At 43.0% G+C, this 19,555-nt stretch overlaps 3 protein-coding genes across 6 annotated transcripts in view; 2 read left to right on the forward strand and 1 right to left on the reverse strand.

Annotated features, from left to right (window-relative positions):
- DIDO1 (death inducer-obliterator 1) overlaps positions 1-7,174 on the forward strand; it is a 48,606-nt gene extending 41,432 nt beyond the window's left edge. For 2 of the 4 annotated variants that reach the window (XM_066330867.1, XM_066330868.1), the window contains exon 17: positions 2,078-7,174. In XM_066330867.1, the coding sequence (XP_066186964.1) occupies positions 2,078-5,451 (3,374 nt within the window). In that variant the 3' untranslated portion in view covers positions 5,452-7,174. Of the gene's footprint in view, positions 1-2,058 lie in introns of all 4 variants that reach the window. The other 2 variants (XM_066330869.1, XM_066330871.1) reach the window with 2 other exon arrangements.
- A 2,187-nt stretch (positions 7,175-9,361) lies between these two features.
- Positions 9,362-15,749, forward strand: TCFL5 (transcription factor like 5). The gene is made up of 6 exons (XM_066330872.1): positions 9,362-10,309; positions 11,008-11,194; positions 11,735-11,894; positions 12,586-12,826; positions 13,241-13,382; positions 14,035-15,749. Exons 1-6 carry the CDS (start codon positions 9,576-9,578, stop codon positions 14,146-14,148), a joined length of 1,578 nt encoding a protein of 525 aa, XP_066186969.1. The 5' UTR covers positions 9,362-9,575; the 3' UTR covers positions 14,149-15,749.
- COL9A3 (collagen type IX alpha 3 chain) overlaps positions 15,132-19,555 on the reverse strand; it is a 34,001-nt gene continuing 29,577 nt past the window's right edge. The window contains 7 exon segments of the mRNA XM_066331061.1: positions 15,132-16,143; positions 16,844-16,921; positions 17,183-17,365; positions 18,082-18,136; positions 18,494-18,640; positions 19,005-19,037; positions 19,261-19,305. Coding sequence (XP_066187158.1) covers positions 15,968-16,143; positions 16,844-16,921; positions 17,183-17,365; positions 18,082-18,136; positions 18,494-18,640; positions 19,005-19,037; positions 19,261-19,305 — 717 coding nt within the window. The 3' untranslated portion in view covers positions 15,132-15,967.

Raw genomic sequence — 19,555 nt, forward strand, 5'->3', positions numbered from 1 at the left:
ATATTGAGATAGAACAGGGCTGTGGCCTTTGAAAGCTGCTCTGGCCATGTGTGTTCATTGAAAGAATCATGTAGTACTTGATCTCTCTGAACTGAGTCTAGAAGTCAGCTTAGGTAAAAGCTCTAATATTGGTGTAAAATTTTAGTATCAAAATATAACATTTTCATGGATTTATGCTATGATGACTAAATTCTAAACACAATAATTTATAACTAATGCTATTAACTTGCTGCTGGAATTTTTTGCCTTGAAAGTGTATTAAATTTTCACCCTGTTTTAATTAGTGACTTGATCTCTGTTTCTTACAGGGATTCAAACTTGATTTCTCAGTAATTGCTGTTTATTAGATATTCTGTCTGGTGAATTTTTGACACCTGTTTATTACAGTTATTCAGTGTTTGAAATTCATTGCGACTAATTGCATAAATCACAAGTCTGCATGAAATTTGGTAACCAAAACATTTTAAAACAGCAGAATAGCAAATGCCTACTGGCAGTTTCTGTGTGAACTCCTGTTTGTGAGATGCTCTGCACTCACTGGTCAACACCCACCAACTGGGGAGTTGTTATTCATTAACATAAATTTAGGAAAACAGCTGATGTGTTTTCCTCTCTAGATGGTAAATTTAGGAGTCCCAGTAAAACTTCTGAGTTGTTTCACCAGATTAATGTATGGGATGTGGTTTGCTAATGGGATGTATCTGCTGCTGTGGGGCTTGGGGGCTGTGTTGGTATCAAAAGGTTTTTGGTGCTAACAATTAGATATTTAAAATTGTTGCTTATTGAGGAGTTGGTTTAATAAGAACAAGGAACATATATGAAAAATCTACTACTTATGGGATCTTGAATAGAAGGGTCAACATAGTAGGTCAGATCTTTTACATTACTATTTATCCACAATGAATATTATCTTTTATTTTGCAATATTATCTTTTATTTCACAGGCTATTTTATGCTTCTATGCTACTGCTCCCTTACTGAATGGAAATCATAACTAATGGCACATATAGGGAAGGGCAGTGGCCCTTAAAGGAGGGACTTTTAAAGTACATTTATTCCAGAAGTTAAAAGATCTTCTACATTTACCTCTACTGTATGTTAGAGGGTTTAGTCTCTGCCCTTCATTCTGGGCATGTTTATCTGCCAGTGGAACTGTGCATGTAAGAAGCAAAAATACAGTAGCAGGAGACAGGCCTACAGACCTTTGCATTTTTCCTCTTTATCTGAAACTTTCTTATCATTTCTGGATATACTTCACCTTCAAGTCTGAAGCTCTTCACAAAGGAGCAGTTCTGCTCCTAGTCTGTGTTTTTTACTGACCTATCAAGGCCTGATACCCACCCTGTGTCCCTCCAAGCATCTCGCCCCCTCACCAGGTGCTGGCCCAGCCAAACACCTCTCCTGGGCTTGTTTAGGACATCCGAAGTTTCCCTGCTTCTCTCGCCTCTTAAAATAATGTCTGGCTGGAAAAAAACCACAACAAACTGGCAGTAATTACTAGCTTTAACACTGTTTCCAAACACTGTTTGATGTGTTTGTTTTTTGCCATTATTGGTGTTTGTTTAACTTGGAGACAGACAAAATATTTATAGATCGGTGTCAATGTGGACTTTTAGCACAGATTATATGACACATGGCAATGTTTAGCCCAGGTTTTCCCACTTTTCAGTGTCTCAGTGCATATTTGCAAACTGAATGTAAATATTTGATTTTTCAGGAGGAGAGGTGGGGGTAGTTGAACAGTAGAAACAACGTAAAGATACAAAAATAACAGCTTGCTTCGGTTTGAACTTTTGCAGAAAGACTTTTACAAAGATGCCTGGTGCTGTAATCTTTTATTAAAAATATTGAGGAAGAAATTTAAACTTTTAAACTTACATATAAATATACATAAAAAGTAAAAAATACAAATGCATATGCCTATAGACTAATGAAAATTGCTAATAGGTCTGTGGAATTTAGAAAAGTGTTACCTTTATGACTTTTGTACCTGCCACTTTGTTAAATAATAGTTTTTTACCGAAAGCATCATTATAAATCAGATTTTTACATATACAGTCTTTGTGTTCTCTTTCAGGTCTTGAGTCATCTCGGCCAAACTTAATCCTTGGGTTAGTTATTTGTCAGAAAGGGAAACGTCCTGCCACTGAGACAGAAAAAGTGGAGGAGAAGCGAAGCAGAATTCAAGCACATGAGGAAGCCGAACCATCGCTGTTCTCTAAAGGGCCTCCAGCTTCACAAGAGAAGAAAACACCAAAATACACACTTTATTCAGGAGACTCCACTGTGAGTACAACACCACCTGGATCTCCTCCACCACCTCCACCTCCACCTCCACCCCCACTTCCCATTCCAGACACCTCAGCAGTGACACCTTCAGTATTAAAAATACTGTCGTCCATTAAAAGTGGCCCCACAACTACTGTGACACCACCAATTTCAACAGCCGCTCCTGCAAGCAGCACTGCCACGCACTCAGCGTCCTCCAAATCTGCCACACCCCTTGAGCACATCCTGCAGACCCTCTTTGGGAAAAAGAAAACTTTTGAGCCTCTTGCCAAGGATTCTGGAACTGTTCAGTCTTCCAGTCAGGAAAGCCAAGCTGCAGCAGATAGCGGGATGTCAGCAGTTCCTCTGTTAGACCCCATTGTGCAGCAGTTTGGGCAGATGTCCAAGGACAAAGCCATAGAAGAGGAGGAGGATGACAGACCTTATGATCCCGAGGAAGAATATGGTCCAGAGAAAGCCTTTGAAATGCAGACTGGTGAAAGTGACAAACGGTACAATGTGGAAAAGCCATCTACTACAGCAGAACTAGAGGATGAGGCCTATGATCCAGAGGATGAAACCATCTTGGAAGAAGCAAAAGTTGCTGTTGATGATTTACCCAACAAAATGTATACAGACAGTAAAAGCAGTTCTTCAGAAACACCTGCTTCATTTGTGTCTGATTTATCTGCTTCCTCTTCCTTGGTAGAACAGCAAAAAATGTTGGAAGAACTAAACAAACAAATAGAAGAACAGAAAAGGCAGCTTGAGGAACAAGAAGAAGCCCTCAGACAACAAAGAGCAGCTGTTGGTGTTTCAATGGCTCACTTCTCAGTGTCTGATGCTTTAATGTCACCTCCACCAGCAAAAGCTTCCCTAATTAAGCCTGAATTATTCCATCAGGACCAGCAAGCTACTCAAAAAGTAGATTTACCTTCTTTAAATCAGCAAGCACAAGTTTTAAACCAGGGCTGTGACCCAAGGCAGAACAGAGATCCTCGACAGGCTCGAAGGATGGCAACAGAGAATGACAGTGCTGATTCTCGAGTAAAGCCACAGATAGTACAGAATGAGATATCCACAAGAGAAGTTGCTCCAGCAAGTTTTCCAAATGCTTTGCAGACTTCACTTGGTAAGGAAGATAATGCTTTAATTTCCACTACTCAGCCTGGTTTTACTGCTGATAATTGGGTTTCAAGTGAGCAGACATCTACGGTGCCCCAGAAAGAGACATCTAACAGCAAATTTGAACACACAATTCAAGTTACTTTGGAAAACTTGAGTCAAGCAACTTCTGGAGATCCTGCTGCTTCCAAACCTATACGTAAAGTACTGCTTCCAACACCTCCAAGTACATCTTTTCAGCCTAATTTGTCTACATCAAATGACAGCCCGTCTTTGCAAGATATGCATCAACTGTCATGGTCAAATGAGTCAAAGGAAGCAATGGGAAGGGATTCCTTTTCAAATACAATGTTTCCTCAGCAGGAAAAGGCAGCTGGACACTTTGAACCAGAGATGGGTCTTTCATCAGTGCAATATGATGAACAAAGAAATCCTCACTCTCATCAGTTTGTGGAACAAACTGAATCCGCACCAATTCAGGGTGAAGGTGGACCTCCCCCACAGCACTTTGAGGAAAACCGAGGGTTTCCTATGTCTGGGCAGAAAGGGGGACCTCCAATGATGCTCAATGCACCTGGAGCACCTCATGGACCTAATTTTAGAGGGCCAGCTCCACAGTTCTCTGAAGAGCATGGTTTTCCAAATAATGATGGGCAAAGAGGGCCTCAGTCTGGAAGATTTGGAGGTCAAAAGGGTCCCATTCCTTCCTTATTTTCTGCACAGCATGGACCACCTCTTTTTGGTGATAATAGGGGCCCTGCCCCTTCTTATCATGGTGGTCCAAGAGGAATGTCACCATCTCATTTTGAAGATCATAGGGAACCTCACATGGAACAAATGGAATTCCCAGATTCCCAATATGATGAAATGATGGGGCCTCCAGGACAGTTCGAAGGACCAGATTCCCCTCAGTTTATGGGAAACAGAGGACCTTCAGCTTTTCCTTTTGGAGGTCAAAGACGACCTCCACCAGGTCAATTTAAAGGGCAGAGAGGAGGCCCTCAGTTTGGAGGGCCAAGAGGTCCAGCCCCAGGTCATTTTGGGGGACCAAGAGGGCCTCACCCAAATCAATTTGAAGGGCAGAGAGGTCCAGCTCCAAATCACATGCCTGGTCCAAGGGGACTTTTGCCACAGCCATATGAAGAACGGAGAGGGAGCCCACCACCCCGATTTTCCAACCAGAGAGGTCCAGGACCACATCAGTTTGGAGGACCAAGAGGAGGCACACCTCCAATGTTTCCGGAAGAAGATGAGCCTCCTAGATTTCATTACCAGGGTCAGTCACCACAAGGTATGAAACCGCCGCCAAGACCACTCCTGGACCTTCCAAGCCATCCACCAACTCACAGAAAAGATATGTGGGAGGAAGGTGGACCACCTCCATCTTTTTCCAATATGTCTGGACAAGGACATGACTCTGAAGGACAGTGGCCCACATCTGACTTCCGAGAAGGCAAAAATCCTGACTATAGAGGCCAGGGATTTGAAGGGAGACAGAGAGAGAGATATGAGGGAGGAAATAAAGATAAGGGTTTGGATCAGCCAGAGCCTCAACAAGCAGATAATCGCCAAGGTCGAGGCTTTGAGGAAAGACGAAGGGATCGAGAACATGGCAGACCTTGGGAAAGAGACCGTGGTAGAAACTGGAACAGAGACAGGGACTGGGAGAGACACAGAGACAAGGAATGGGATAAAAATAGAGATAGGAGCCAAAACAAAGATAGAGACAAGGATTCGGAGCGGGGTAAGGACTGGGAAAGAAGCAGAGACCGAGATAGGACAAGAAACAGAGAGAGGGACTCTTACAGAAGACGTGATAGAGAGCGATCGAGAAGCAGAGACAGGGATCGTGACAGAGAGAAAGACAGGGACCGGGATCGAAGCCGGGAAAAAGAAAGGGATCGAGACAGAGATCGAGATCGTGACAGGGACAGAGGGAAAGATCGCAAAGATAGGAGTAAGAGTAAGGAAACTGGTAAAGAGACAAAGCCAGAAACACCGAAGGAAACTCAGAAACCAGTAGAAACTGAAGCTTCATCTTCCAACAATCAGTCATAGAACTGTGACTGATACTTCCCACAAATAATACACTTTTGCAACACAGCAAGGACTGCACATCTGTAAATACTGTACATATTCTCACCTTTTAAAAAATTCTGTTGTAAAACTAGCCTTACCCGGTGTACTGACAAATTAGCAATTTTTGAACAACTGTGAATGAAAATAATCAGATAGGTGAAAAGCAAGAAGATATTGGACTTTCACTTGCTGCATTTTGTGCATAATGTTTTTCTTATAAAGATTCACTATGTTACCTGTACTGAAATTTTGTTTTTTCTACTTGCATCTTTATCTTAAAGTTTCCATTTACAGTACAGAAATGGAAAAAGTCTAAGAAGAGCATATTGCTTTTTGAGATTATAAAGTTATGTTTTTCAGTAACTTGAATTGTAATTTTATAGGAGAATTTAATCCAGACCTGAGGAGCCATACCTTTACATCTCATTTATGTGATATTTTGGTGTCAAAATTGTTCATACAGCACACACTAAAAATGTTGGTGTCATGTTTCTTTTACAATGGAAGGGTCATGTGTTTAGGAAAAAGCTGCAAAAGAACAGTGTTAATAATTACTTGTGACTGATGGAGGATTTGAAAATGGAATATTATAAGCTTAAAGTGCACTATAGTCCTTTTATATATACATTTTGGGTCTGGAATCCATCTGTTAAGTGTACAGCAAAGAAACATGTCATACATAGTTATTTTTCATGAGGTTTTAAATATCCCATGTTTACAAACCTGTCATTAAAGATAATATAAGAATAGCACCTTTATAACCAGCGAAACTTAAAAAAGCATCAGACATTTATTTCAAAAAGTGGTAAACCAAAGGAAGGAAGAGAATTTGGTTAAATAGGCCACTAAATCTGTTACTTCAGTTGAACTGATTTAGTGGAACATTTTTTGGTTTTGTTTAGGTTTTGCAGAATTTTTCCACAGATTTAGGAAATGTCCCAATTTGATTGAACTTTTCATTATAGAAGTGCTCTTTCATTCTAAAAGGGTTCTTGAAAAATAAATGATACTGTTCTTTTGTTAAGCCCTACTTAGGCTGGCAGTGTATATAAAACTCTCCACTGAAAAAGATACAGCTGCATTAAAGTTTAAATTATGGTGGTACATCATGTTGTGATTGAAGAGGGACATTTTCCATGGTGAAATACATCACATTGCTACTTCCCATGTAGTCCTCAAGCATATAATTCTAAAGTGTGAAATAAACCCCCACTAGTTTATTTGAATGTGTACATTAACCGCTGGGTAAATATTTTGGTATTTTGCTAAAATAGATTTGGAAATTTAAAATCAGATTCCTGTAAACGTTTTGCATCTTGAGGACTATATGACAGGTAGGGTGTGTGTCACCACAGTCACACTGGTACATCCTTGAGGTCCTTGTACATCCAGGATTTGCTGGCTGAAATGATCGTCTGTGTCCTGAACCTGAGGGGAAACGGTAACATGCAAAGAAATCGTATTAAATGCGAACATCAAATACGGTGTAAGATTTTTTTTCTTAATGAGATGTTTCTAATTTAAAGACATACATAAAAGTATGCAAAATGTGTCTTTGTTTAGGTTTACTTGATAGAAATTTCTGTAAATTGTATTTTATATGGCAAAATATATCACTGTACATTAAAATATGGGACTTCACAGGTTTTTGTTACTGTAAGTAGAATAAACACCTACAGAGAGCTGTTGTCCATTTCTTAAATGTGTATGTGTGTATTATTTTTTTACATTTTACTTTTTCTCAACAAACCATGAGAGACTGATGGCACATGGTTTTGTTTCCTCACAGTTTAATGACAGACGTTTTGCAGGATGTCACAGCCGGCCAATGTTTGAATGTGGGTCCTCTAAAGAACAGCAAAAATCTCTGCTAATGGTTCTTTTCTCAGTTCTAAGGCATCTCCTAATTTATTTTGAAGGGGTTTTTCTACATTTGAATCAGAGTGCTTGGAATTAGAAGATTTTTACATTAAAAAAAATCTGAAGTAAAGAAAAAGCATTAATTCAGGTTACACCATTTATGAATTTCTTGGCTTTACATTTTTATGAAATAGATGCGTGGCTTTTCATCTTCTAGGAAATTCTCCTTTAGTAGTTTGGGGAAATCTGTTTATGCTTTAGGATCGCTAAATCCATCCTCCCAGAGATCAAGTGGCAAAAAAATCGACAGCACAGGCCCCAGTGATTGTGTTAAAGCCCAGCTTTATGTAGTTAACAATCAGCTGGAGTTGGAATTTGCAGCAGGGTTCCCGTATTCTCCACAGCAGCAGGAGGTAAAAGCCAGGCTGAAACCAATGTAACAATTTAACTCAATTTACAGAGACTAAAAATGGTAATAAATGATTATCCTGCATTGCAAGAAAGAGAAAAACAGTTCTCTGGCTTTGTCCAAACTTTGGATTAACATGAAAGAATTCACTATTTTGAGCTTTTGTCTATATTTGTACTAAGTTAACATTCCAAAGAATATTTTGATAATTTTTTTTCTGTAAAAACCCCTGTAAAGTCTAGAACAATATAAGCAGAAATATTACTATGCCTATAAAAGGCTGTACTATTCCAACTTGAGCATTGTAAAGGGGATTGTGGAGGAGGGTTAAAGAAGTCGGAAACTGTGTGTTGAGTTCAGTGTGCACAAAACTGCTTTTAAAATTTCTGGGGTTTTGTCTGGAGCAAAGTCACGAGTGAGACTGTCGGACTGTGGCTGCATTTCATGGACATGTCAGTGCACACTGCCTGCCTTGGGACCCTTTTCCCTTCAGTTTTCCCTTCTGTTATCCGGCCGGGGCCCATCGCTGCCCCGGTCGGGCTGTCCCCGCGGGGCGCGGGGCTGAGGCGGCCCCAGGGCCCCTCGTGGGGAATGACAAGCGATCCCCGTCATTCCAGCTGACTTTTCCCGTTAATCCAGCCGGTTTTGTTGCCTTTTCCTTCCCGCACAAGCGGCCCTGGTTTGCCTGCCCCGTGCCGCTTTCGATGCTGTTGGTGCAGTGGGGGCAGTCCCCTCAGCGCGGCTGAGCCCTGGCCGCTGTTCTCTGGGAGCTTTCCGTTAGCGACAGAGCCAACTAACAGTTTATAGACTAAGCAGCCAAGAGGTTTAAATTAATTAAAACCTGGCATAACACCTCAAATCAACTAAAAACAGTGAACTGTGCTTCCAGAACCTGCAATACATCTGTAAACACACATTGCAGTCACACGTTCTTTTCTCTCGTCGCCTCACAGCACCGGCGGCCCCGTTTACCGCCGTGTGCGAGCGGCGCGGGCCCCGCGTCAACTTCAGCGCTGAGGGGCGGGGCGAGGGCGGGGCCTACACGGCCTCCGAGTCGATTTCAGCGCTGAGGGGCGTGGCCTGCCCGGGCTCCGAGTCAATGTTAGCGCTGAGGGGCGTGGCCTGCCCGGGCTCCGAGTCAATGTTAGCGCTGAGGGGGCGGGGCCTGCCCGGGCTCCGAGTCAATGTTAGCGCTGAGGGGGCGTGGCCTGCCCGGGCTCCGAGTCAATGTTAGCGCTGAGGGGGCGTGGCTGGGGCGGGGCCGGCCTCAGGGGGCGGGGCGGGGCGCGCGGCCCCACGCGCGGGCGGCGGTTACGCGCAGCCGTTGGCGGCGGCGCGCGGCGCGCTCGGGCAGCGCTCGGCCGGGCTGAGGGCCCGCGCGTCCCCTCCCGCCCCCGCCCGGCCCGGCCCGGCCCGCCCCGCTCCCCACGGCTGCCCCCGGCCGCGGGGCCCCGCTCCCGCCCGCCCCGCCTGCCCCGCCGCCGTCCGGCCGCTGGCTCAGGGGCTGCCAGGCCGCAGAGTGCCCGCAGGCTCCCCGCCGAGGCCGGGGCGGGGACAGGTGAAGGCCGTTTGTCGTGAGCAGCTGTGCTGGAGGGGGAGGGCGGGTCTCACCCGGGGGGGAGACATGGTCAGGGTGTCAGGTACCCCGCCAGCGGCAGCTTGGTCCCCGCTCTCTTACCTCGCCAATCAGTGTTAAGTGCAATATTTTTTTTTTTCCTGCCTTTGGGTTGTTTTTGTTTGTTTGTTTTTTTAATGGATAGTACTGACAATTGTTGAAGGTTTTATGGTTTTCTGTTGAAAGGGACAGTGGTAACTGATTAGGTTTGCTGTAGCCATGTCAGGATCAGCCCCCGAGGAGCCTCAGACCATTCCTCAGAGCCCAGCTAGTGTTCCTGACCCCGCTCCCGTTGCTGTCGGACCTGGAGGCTCAAGTGACAGTTCCTTTGGTGAGCAAAACCTTGGCTTCGCCACCCCCGAGGCCAGCCTGGTGGAGATGATGGACATTGAGTACACCCAGCTGCAGCACATACTTTGCTCACACACGGAGGCGCAGAGTAGCGAAGGTGAAGTGGAAGCCAGGCTCAGCGCTTTCTCCTCGCCTGGCCCCTCTGCAGAGCCGCCTCTGCAGCAGCCCTCCCCCAGCACCAGTCAGGACGGGGGCTCATCCAGCAGCTCTGGGAACCAGTCGGTCTGCCCAGTTACCTGTCAGTCAGGCTTGCCTTGTGACAGCTACTGGCCGAGTTCTAACCCGCACCTGGGCTATGCTGACTTGCAGGAGCTCAGGATGATGTTACTTAGCGAGTCCAACCTCCCGGGGAGCCAAAGAGAGAAAGCGCCCAGCAGTAGTAGCTCTGTAGAAGTCTCGGGATGCAGTGTAGCAAAAGCTAAACAGGGTGAAAATTTCTTGGGGGAGAATAAGGAAAACATATTTGTTGAAAATTCGGCACTGGCACCAGAGGTTAGATCTAAACCTGCAGTCAGAGCTCGGTTGGAAGACAGATTCAACAGCAGCCCGACAGAAAACCCCAGATGTCAAGAACCCCAAGAATCTGGAGTAACTCTTAACAAGTGTGTTGCAATTACTTTTAGTTTATGTTGTTAAACTATGTATCGTGTAGTTCAAAAGTGATTTGCTAAGTGAAGCCTAAGAATAGTGCTTGTTTTAATGTATGAGAAGGATGGGTTGGGCTTTGTTAAACTGTGCCATCAAACGTGGCTGCGACTCCAGGGAGCTCAGCTTAGGCCCCTCTGTTTATTGCATAAATGGTACAGCATGGAGTTCCAAAATTAATTACTTTACAATTTTATTCTTGATAACATGTACTGTAAATAAAGGCGAGAGAGCATTACCTAGTTTTAATGCGCAGCTTACTAAAAGCAAAGCAGAATTTTTTATAATAATAATAATAATAATAATAATAATAATAATAGATTTGGTTTATAATGTGGAGTCCTGACTATGGGGAAAGCTTTGATCAAAAATATTGTTTTGCAACCTAACCCTGTACCTATCTTAATGTGCTGACAAAATGTTTTATTGAGGTGTGAAGCACCTTGTTACTGCGCAGAATAAAATACCTCCTTGACCGATTTTTCTTTTCTTTTATTTGGCCTCTGAAGTGGGCAATAACTGTGATTTCTGTTTACAATAAACGGAAGTGGTTTCTTGGTGATAGTTTCTAGAATATTTGTAGCTGTACTTTATTTCTGCACTCATTTCCAAGCAGTCAGCCTGGTATGTTTTCTGTGTTTGTTTTTGTTTGAAGTTTAGTGACATTGATCCGCCAGCCCTCAGAAGTGGTGGGTGTTCCTCTTCACCAGCAAGGGAACAGGTGTGCTGCACTAGGGAAAAATAAGGCTGCACCTGCCACACATTCCTTACCATTTACTTACCCGTTCTTTACCATGAATGCATGTTCTGCTGCTGGAAGTGCTAATCCTTCCCAAGCACAGGTAACTCCTCTGCCAAGTTCCAGTGCTGATAGTATTTACTCCCTGGGTGTGGTAGAATTCTGAAGGTTTGTGGTAGACCGTGGCTGGGTTTGAATAGGGATGATCTGTAATGCAATTTATTTAATAATCTTTAGGGCAGTCAAGTCACTTTTGTGGCATTTGTAATTCTGTGTGTCCCAGTCATGAGGTGGGCCACCCGATTTCTTTTTTTCTGGAATTTATCAGTTTATCATTAGTTTCATCTGTGCAAGACAAGAAGGAGACCATTTTCTATAGTTCCTTTCTTTCCAATTCATTTTGGTGATAAAGATATTTACCCCTCCACAACTTGCAGTAACCTCTGAAGCAAAAGTGACAGCATGGCACTGAGAAATGTCAGAGATGTCCCTAAAATTCATCACTCTGTCAAAACGCCATGGTTGTGTGTATTTGGGATTTATTCTGCCTGAAGAAGTAATTTTAAAAGCTAGCAGAAAGATATCAAGTCTATTTTGGTTTAATGTATATAGTCCTGTAAGTATTTCCTTTTTGTTTTCACAGACCTGTGGAACATCTTGCACTATTTTGGAAGCTGCCAAACATCAAGACCTTGGGATACCCAAGACATTCCCTTTTCTCTATCAGGAAGTTGAATCCACAAAACAGACAGTAGGTGCTATAAATAAAGCTTTGCCTGAGGAAGTTTGGATTAAAGTTGGAGGTAAACCATTTATCTTCTTTTCACTTAGTTTTCTCTTGGTCTTCAAATCTAATTTTTTTTTTCTGAATATGTGTCTTTTCTGGAATTAATATGATTTTAATGAATGTGGGAGGTGAGGTTTTATGGCAGAGATGCTCAATAGGCAGCATGGGGCTAGATTTTTCCAAGGAGGTTCAACACCTATGAGTTTAAGCATCTCATGAAATGAGGAGACTTGAGGTTACAAAGTACCTTTGAAAATCTGGGCCTTGGGTCAGCAGCTGGTTTCTTTGGAATCATAGAACCATGAAGGTTGGGAAAGACCTCCAAGATCATTGAGTGCAGCCTTTGACCAAACACCACCAAACCCCGTGGCAGAGGGGTACATTTTGACCCCAAAGCTGATCCAGCAGACCCAGTCAGTATCAAACTGCAGAACATTTTAAGGGCTGCCTCAAGTGCTCACCACAGGCAGGCAAAATCTCAGTGGCATCTCTGAGAAAACAGAAGCTGGGTGGATTTTGAAATAGCAAGCAGTGCCTTAGGTCTTCTGCAGGTCTTGCTGTAAGAATCAATGTAGGCTGGCAGTAAAGCTTCAAAGATTATTCTGCATAAATAAAGCACCCAAAAAACCTTTCCATGATCACTATTTTCAGTTCAGTGGCACAGTAATAAACAGGTAATTCTTTCCATCTTTTATTTTTCCAACAAGACACCTTATGCAAGCAAGCCATAAACAGAAGTTGCAGCCGAATAAATCTGTTGGATCCGAACATGGATCGCAAACCTCTCGGTGAGATTCGGAACGCCCGGGACAACACCCAGAGCACTGCAGCTGCCCAGGGCCCCTGGCAGTCAGCACAGCCCAGCTCCAGTGTGCAGGTACAAAGTGGTTCCCAGGATGGAAGCGCCCAGAGAAGGGAAAGGCACAACCGCCTGGAGAGAGACAGGAGGTAATTCTGGGAGCAGGGCCCATGAAACACCTCTCGAAGCCTAAAAGAGTGGTACTGCAATTCTCTGATTATCCAGAGGAAATGTAAACTTGATGTATTTTGTGTTAGCTCCAAGAACAAGCAGTGCAGGAGGGGTGAGGGTTTGGTGTTTGTTAGAGGGAAAAAAAATCTCTTTCGTTGTTGTTGTCTTTGTGTTTTTACTCTGTAAACAAACAAAAAGATTTCAAAAGATTTCACCCATTCTGTGAAGATAAGGTGACTTGTGTGTAACAAAACTAATACACAAAGCTTGTAGCAAACACAAAGCAGTCCCCAAAGTCCATGGCTGGTAGCACATGTGAGTGGTCCTCCTGTTTTGTGTATTTTTCCCTTCCCTCTGGCTCGTGGCTGATGGTTTTGGGTGTTTGCCTGCAGGCGCAGGATCCGGGTTTGTTGTGACGAGCTCAATCTCCTCGTTCCCTTCTGCACAATTGACACTGACAAGGCGACAACTTTACAGTGGACAACTGCATTCCTCAAGTACATTCAGGAAAGGCACGGCGACTCCCTGAAGCAGGTTTGAAATCTCGTTTCATTTTTGGTCTTGGTAAAAATGGGAAATGTTTTAAAGCTGTCATAACGTGTAACTGAGGTGCAAAGCTTCTGCTTGATGCTGTTTGTGAAGGACCCACCATATCCTTGAACTTTATATTTTGTTTCTTTCAGCTGTTTGAGTTCACTAGTGAGAACTGACAGGCTGTCTTCAGTCAGTGTTTCCAAATCAGATTTTAAAATTAATTTTTTTAGTTACCCAATTCCTGATTGCATGATCCTATTTGGACAACAATATAAAATTAACATTATCTTCAATCATTCCTCCATCCTGCATTTTCTCTATTTTCTCCCTCTTTCACAGGTTTCTAGTTAATTCAGGGAGGGATCACAGCTACATGCCCACACTGTATTGAATGGGTGGGCAGAGTTAAAGGGTTACATGCCTTAAAAGCAGCTCCCATTCTCCTCAGCAGTAGTTGCAGCTCCAGAGTAATTCTGGCTCTGCCAAGAATTTTAGGAGGGTGTGTATTGGAAAACCTGCTGGTCTGAATATGGGTATGGCCCTTCTTCCTTCCTAATGATGGCACTAATGAAACAAAAGCATCCATCTCAAGTAGACATCTGCATGAAATATAACGTTCATCTTTTGTATTTTGATTTTTTTTTTTTTTTAGGAATTTGAGACTGTGTTCTGTGGTAAAACAGGCAGGAGATTAAAAATTGGAAGGCCAGACTCATGTGTCATGTGTCCAGCACAGGAAAACCGCACAGCTATGGAGACCAAATAGCCTGAGCTGCCCACCCTGAATTGTGTGACAGTAGTCCAAACTGTGCTTTATTCTTTGCATTTACATGCTGAATAGGAATTTGAAAGTGTAACTTGTAAATATATATATAAATAGAAATTTAAAGGAAACATTCTTTATTGCAAATGGAAATGGAAGTTAACTACCAGCAATGGAAATCAGTTCAAGGGGCTTTGGGACCAGAAGCTACAAGAAAATGTCATGACTATTTTAACCCTTTAGTTATACAAAATCCATTTGTCATCCTGCTTTGGGGTCTATTTAATTGTTTGCTTTTACTTTCTTTTTAAAAGACATTGCAGTACAGATTGGAAGGGTTGTAGAACATCTATCTGCCTGTCATTTTAATGCCTAGATGCAAACTCAGTCTTCCAGTGTAAAAAGAAACTTAAGTTACCATATAATGCCCATTTTCCCATTCCAAATGTAAATATTGTATTGGTTACTTGGACAAGTGCATAGTTTCTAAACTGTGTGTATTATGAATTTTGCATTTGTGTACATATTTAACATAATTAGCTCCAAAGAGTACTGCAATGGTGTTGGAATTTTTAAATTCAGTACTATTTTTAATATCTGCCATACAACTGTCCAACAGGTTCTTGTGCTGTTACTTTAGACCAAAAGTGGCATATTTTAAACAGTAGATATTTAAATGCACAAACTATTTTTATATTTAAAGAGAAATATGATGCTTTGTTCATAGGCTTTGGCATGTAGGACAGAAATAGAACTGTGTCTGAGCTGAGTGTAGTTTTATTAATTTTTTTTAAATAGATGATGCTAGCAAGTTTTAAAGTATAAAAAGTTCTACCAAAATTATCACTGGTTTAAATCACTGATAAGAACAATTGTGCAGCAGTTTATGTCCAAACGATCCTAGTAAAACCAGTTCTGGAAAAGGGAGTTTAGCCAAGTTAATTTGATTTGTATAATGACACTTACAACATCACAAAGAAAAGGTTAAAAAAAATCTCCTTTTATTTTTACAACAGTTCATACAGGTGGTTTTGGCTGGACTTTAAAAAGCATCCTTTCTTAGGTGGGGTTCCATCACAATTACTGTGCAAATAGCTGAAGTAGAGGTCACGAAAATTCTGTTACTTCATTTCCTTCGTTATCATATGGAAATATACAGAAATTCTTCCCTGGAAATTAAAATATTTACATTACTCCTGTTGCAGAATTTGCTTGCAAGAGGTTTACTGTTTACTAGTCTTGGCAAATATTTGAGGTGCAATCTGAAAATTTCTAACTGGCAGCACAGACTTAAGCAATGGTCATTCCTTAGGCCAGAAGGTTCAGATGTTAAAATGCAGGAAACAGAAATGCCTGATTTCCACTGATGGAAGAGGCAGCTCGGTGCCTGAGTGCCTTAACAACGTGTCTGAGTGCACAAACCTGCAGGACTGAAGTCAGTGGGAGCAGCACCAAGGAATTCATTGGACAAGGCTCAAACTTTCTTAGCAGAAAGTCGTGATCTTTAGTACATGGGGGGTGATGGTAAAAAGGAGCAATGCTTCCTCTTGCAGGTCTCTTGAGCAAAGGGAGGAAGGAAAGGTGAGGTTGTTTAGCAGTAAAAATTCTGGAAAATAATTGGGGGGAGGAAAAGATAGTCATAAAGCATCTTTTAATTAAAAGTTTTCATCTGATGCTTTCTTTTTCATAGAACTGTGTCAAAGTCTCCACTTAATAGGACAGAAGGAGCATCTGTCCTTTTAGCACTAGAAGGATTCTGTTTTTTTACAATGCACTGTTTATTTAAATATTCAGTCACTTCTTCACTTCTTGTACTGTTGGTTTATGATTTTTTGGAAGTTGATGCTGCAACAGCTCCCATGCAAGCCGACGTGTCACATATTCCTGGAGTTCCCTGAGCCCCAACAGTCCCAGGAGTCCCAGGATCCCCTGGCAGCCCGGGTTCACCCTGAGCACCATCACGGCCGTTTTTAGTAATTCCAGGCACACCAGGTGGTCCTAAACAAGAGAGGGGGAAAAGATACATGAAATGTTTCCATCTCTTCTTTTTTAATATCTGTATATATGTGTTGCTTTTAGAGATCTTAATATACTTTGAGTGTCTGTACATCGCACTTGTTATGGCCTGTTGAGTACAAGGTGTTTTCAATAAATTTACCCTGAATCTGGAGGATGTGCTTTGGATTTTTTTTTTATCCCTAATTTGGTCAAAGGATGTTTTGGTTGTGTGAGCTCACAGTTTATTGACATGGATTAATGCAATTATTTTATGGAAGATTCTGAGACAACAGGGTATAGAGATTTTAAAATTTTATGGTATAATTCTTTTGTGGAAGAATTTAAGATAACATGGTTGTAAATATTTTTGCTTTATGAAATTCATAGAATGGAGAGCCTGCTTTTGGTGCCTGCAGTTTATTCATTGTACAGGTGTAATCCCAATTAGAAAAGCTGCTTTAACAGGTGAGCAAAATAAAGAATATTCTTCCAAGTTTCTAAGAGATATTAATTAATTTGCATCAATTAAGCTTGAATCTTTTAATAAAGGAATCATCAGGAAGCAGGCACCATCCTTTCCCTTGATCTGGAGAGCCTCAGGGTTGTCCCACACCTTTAAATTAGTGATGATCATGTATTGCCATCACCGTGCAGAGCTGTCCCTTCAGTGATGAGCATTAAATCCTGTCCCCACACTTACCCTGCAGCCCTTGGTCACCATCAGGCCCATCGATCCCTTGGCCAACAGGTCCTTTATCTCCCTTCTCACCAGCCTCACCTTGAATCACAAACACAATTTCCACAGTGAGCTGAGCTCTGCAGCTGGAGCCACCAACAGGGAGGGGAGAGAACAAGAGAAGCTACAACTCCTCTGGGTGCTGCAAGATCTCTGCTCTCATGGCCCCCCTCAAGATGCAGCACTCCACCAAGGAGTTCTGATCTCTTCTCCCCAGTGCTGAATCCTGAGCAAATTCACCATTTATTCAGCGGGAATAAAAGAGAAGCAAGAAGTCTTACTTAAGAAGAAGTCTTAACTTGCCTCTGGGTCCGGGATCACCGAGCTCTCCTGTTGGCCCTCTGTAGCCAGGGGGACCACGAGGACCAGGGTGCCCAACACTTCCCGTGGTGCCAGGGGGACCCGGGGGCCCGGCTGGGCCAGGCCGTCCTGTCATCCCAGGAGCCAAGGGCTTCCTCAGGTTGGCAGCCAGCTGTGCAATTTGCTCTGAAAAACACAATTCAACACTGCGTCTCCAACATTTCCACTCTTCCTTTGGGCAGAACTTCTTGCCACAAGGAAACGTTGAATCTGTCCTTTCAGCTTACCTGTAGCTTTTTGGTGTTTTTTTTTGTTGTTGTTGTTGGTTTTTTTTGTTTTGTTTTGTTTTTTTTACATCTCCTCAGATGGAGATTTCAATCATAAATCTGCAGGGTTGATTTATTCCCCTTTCTAAAATCTCTTTAAAGAATGTCAAGTATTCTAACAAACGACACTTAAATAATTAAAACAAGCTTCCTGAAGCAGACTTTCAGAGTTTAACCTCATCCCAAGCAGGGAATGTGACCTCCAAAAGCAAAACAGTCACTTTGGAGAAAGGACACTCCCTGAGGACCTGCTCCAAGGAAAAGAGGGGCACTGAGGAGAGTGAAGTTCAGAAGGACACAGGTTAGGGCAGGAGGTCTCACACAACACACAAAGAAGGGCCAAAGCTGCTTTCAGTGCATTTTGACCTTTGCCACAATGAATCATTTAAAAATACTAATTTTAGAACACCAGATGATATCCCCAACAAGGTGACCTCCTGAATAATTTCCTTACACTAAAGGTCAATGTACTTTTTTTCATATGAAGACAGAAAATTAACAAATGTCACAAGCCATTTTATGTTCAGGATCTACTCAGCTGGTAATTAAAGTGAGTTTTCTCTCAGTATTACTCACCATTTATCAATTCCCCACAGAGTTCTCTGATATGTTGTTCACTGGCCTCTTTGCCCTGCAGTGAAGAGAAGAATTTATCCTTGTAGAAACCTCCTTATCAATACCCAGCCCTGGCAGAAGCTGCAGGACACAAAACACATTTCCAGGCGCTCAGGAAGCAGCATCCTGGATCCTGCATGGAGAGCAGGGGGTTCTTTCCCCTCTTCAAAAGCTGACAGCTTCCCTTCAGAACTCTGCTCTACAAAATGGCAGAGATTAATCTTAGGTCAGATATTTAATCTAGGATTTATTTGGCCTTATTTTTGCCTTGCTGAAACGCAAGGCCTTATTTTCTGGATAGATCCAAACCCCATGATCCATTTATTCATTTCACAGGCTCCCTGACCGTGCTGCAGAAGCAGCAGATACTTACAGGGGGTCCAGGTTTTCCTGTGATGCCAGGGACACCCCTCTCCCCCTGGTGCCCCATGGGTCCTGGGTGTCCTGGGATCCCTGGTGCTCCAGCTGTCCCATTAGGTCCTTGGACACCTTTTGGACCAAGTTCTCCTCTTTTTCCTGGCTGCAGTGAAGAATAAAAAAAGACCAAAACCACTTAAAATGGAAGGCACGGTCCATTCTTTTCTCCTGGGGTTAGTTAAGACCTTTTTCAGGTGTCCTGAACTCATCTGGATAATCAGATACATTTCTTACATCCTAGAGGTGTTTTTGCAAATATAGGTCATGATAAGAAGAGTCTAAATGGATTTCAGTAGTTTAAATGCCACAACCCCTCATTTTTCTCACAAATTTTATTGTATGATTGTGAGGAAAGCCTGATTCCAGGGAATGACACCAGAGCAGAGATTATTCTAGTTATAAAGATGCAATGGTCATACTTACTCCTAAATCCTTTGGGGCATGAGCCCCCAGTGTGTGACACTCACCTCTCCCTTTTGGCCAGGGGGTCCAAAGGGACCCTGTCAGAAAGAAAAGGGAAATAGGAAAGAATGATTCATTAGAAAATGCATATCTGAAGCCCAATCTCCCAAGCTGCTGTGATGTGTAAGGCTTGGGTTGCCTTATTTCACAGCAGGGTTGGAGATCTTGGGTGATTTATCCTGAATGGCCATAGTGGTCCATGGCTTTCTGGACCCATCTGTTCTATGAGAAGTCAGCTCTACTGAATTTAAGGACACCTACCAGCTCTCCTTTGTCACCTGGGAGGCCATCTGCTCCAGCAAAGCCCTGAGAAAGAGACCAGAGTTAGCATTGCTGCCAGCAAGGATCACCCTGAGGCTGGATAACCCCAGGGAGATGGGGACTCTCAGCAGCCACAGCTGCCCCAGCAGGAGGAAGTCCTCTCTTCCCAAAGCTGAGCTCCACAGCGGCTGTTCCCCTGCTGATGAGGGCACAAGGCAGCTGCCAAGAGGACTGGGGGCCCTTTGCAACCAGCTGGGAGCTGGGTGAAAGGCTGAATTCTCACAGGTGAGAACCA

The sequence above is a fragment of the Sylvia atricapilla genome, chromosome 16, assembly GCF_009819655.1.
Source record: "Sylvia atricapilla isolate bSylAtr1 chromosome 16, bSylAtr1.pri, whole genome shotgun sequence".
Taxonomy (NCBI): domain Eukaryota; kingdom Metazoa; phylum Chordata; class Aves; order Passeriformes; family Sylviidae; genus Sylvia; species Sylvia atricapilla.

Excerpts from the sequence above, each read along its gene's own strand:
- TCFL5 (XM_066330872.1), top strand. The coding sequence starts at position 9,576 with ATGTCAGGATCAGCCCCCGAGGAGCCTCAGACCATTCCTCAGAGCCCA. Across the intron at positions 10,310-11,007 it reads TCTGGAGTAACTCTTAACAA|TTTAGTGACATTGATCCGCC; the intron begins GTGTGTTGCAAT and ends TTTTGTTTGAAG. Across the intron at positions 13,383-14,034 it reads ACGGCGACTCCCTGAAGCAG|GAATTTGAGACTGTGTTCTG; the intron begins GTTTGAAATCTC and ends TTTTTTTTTTAG.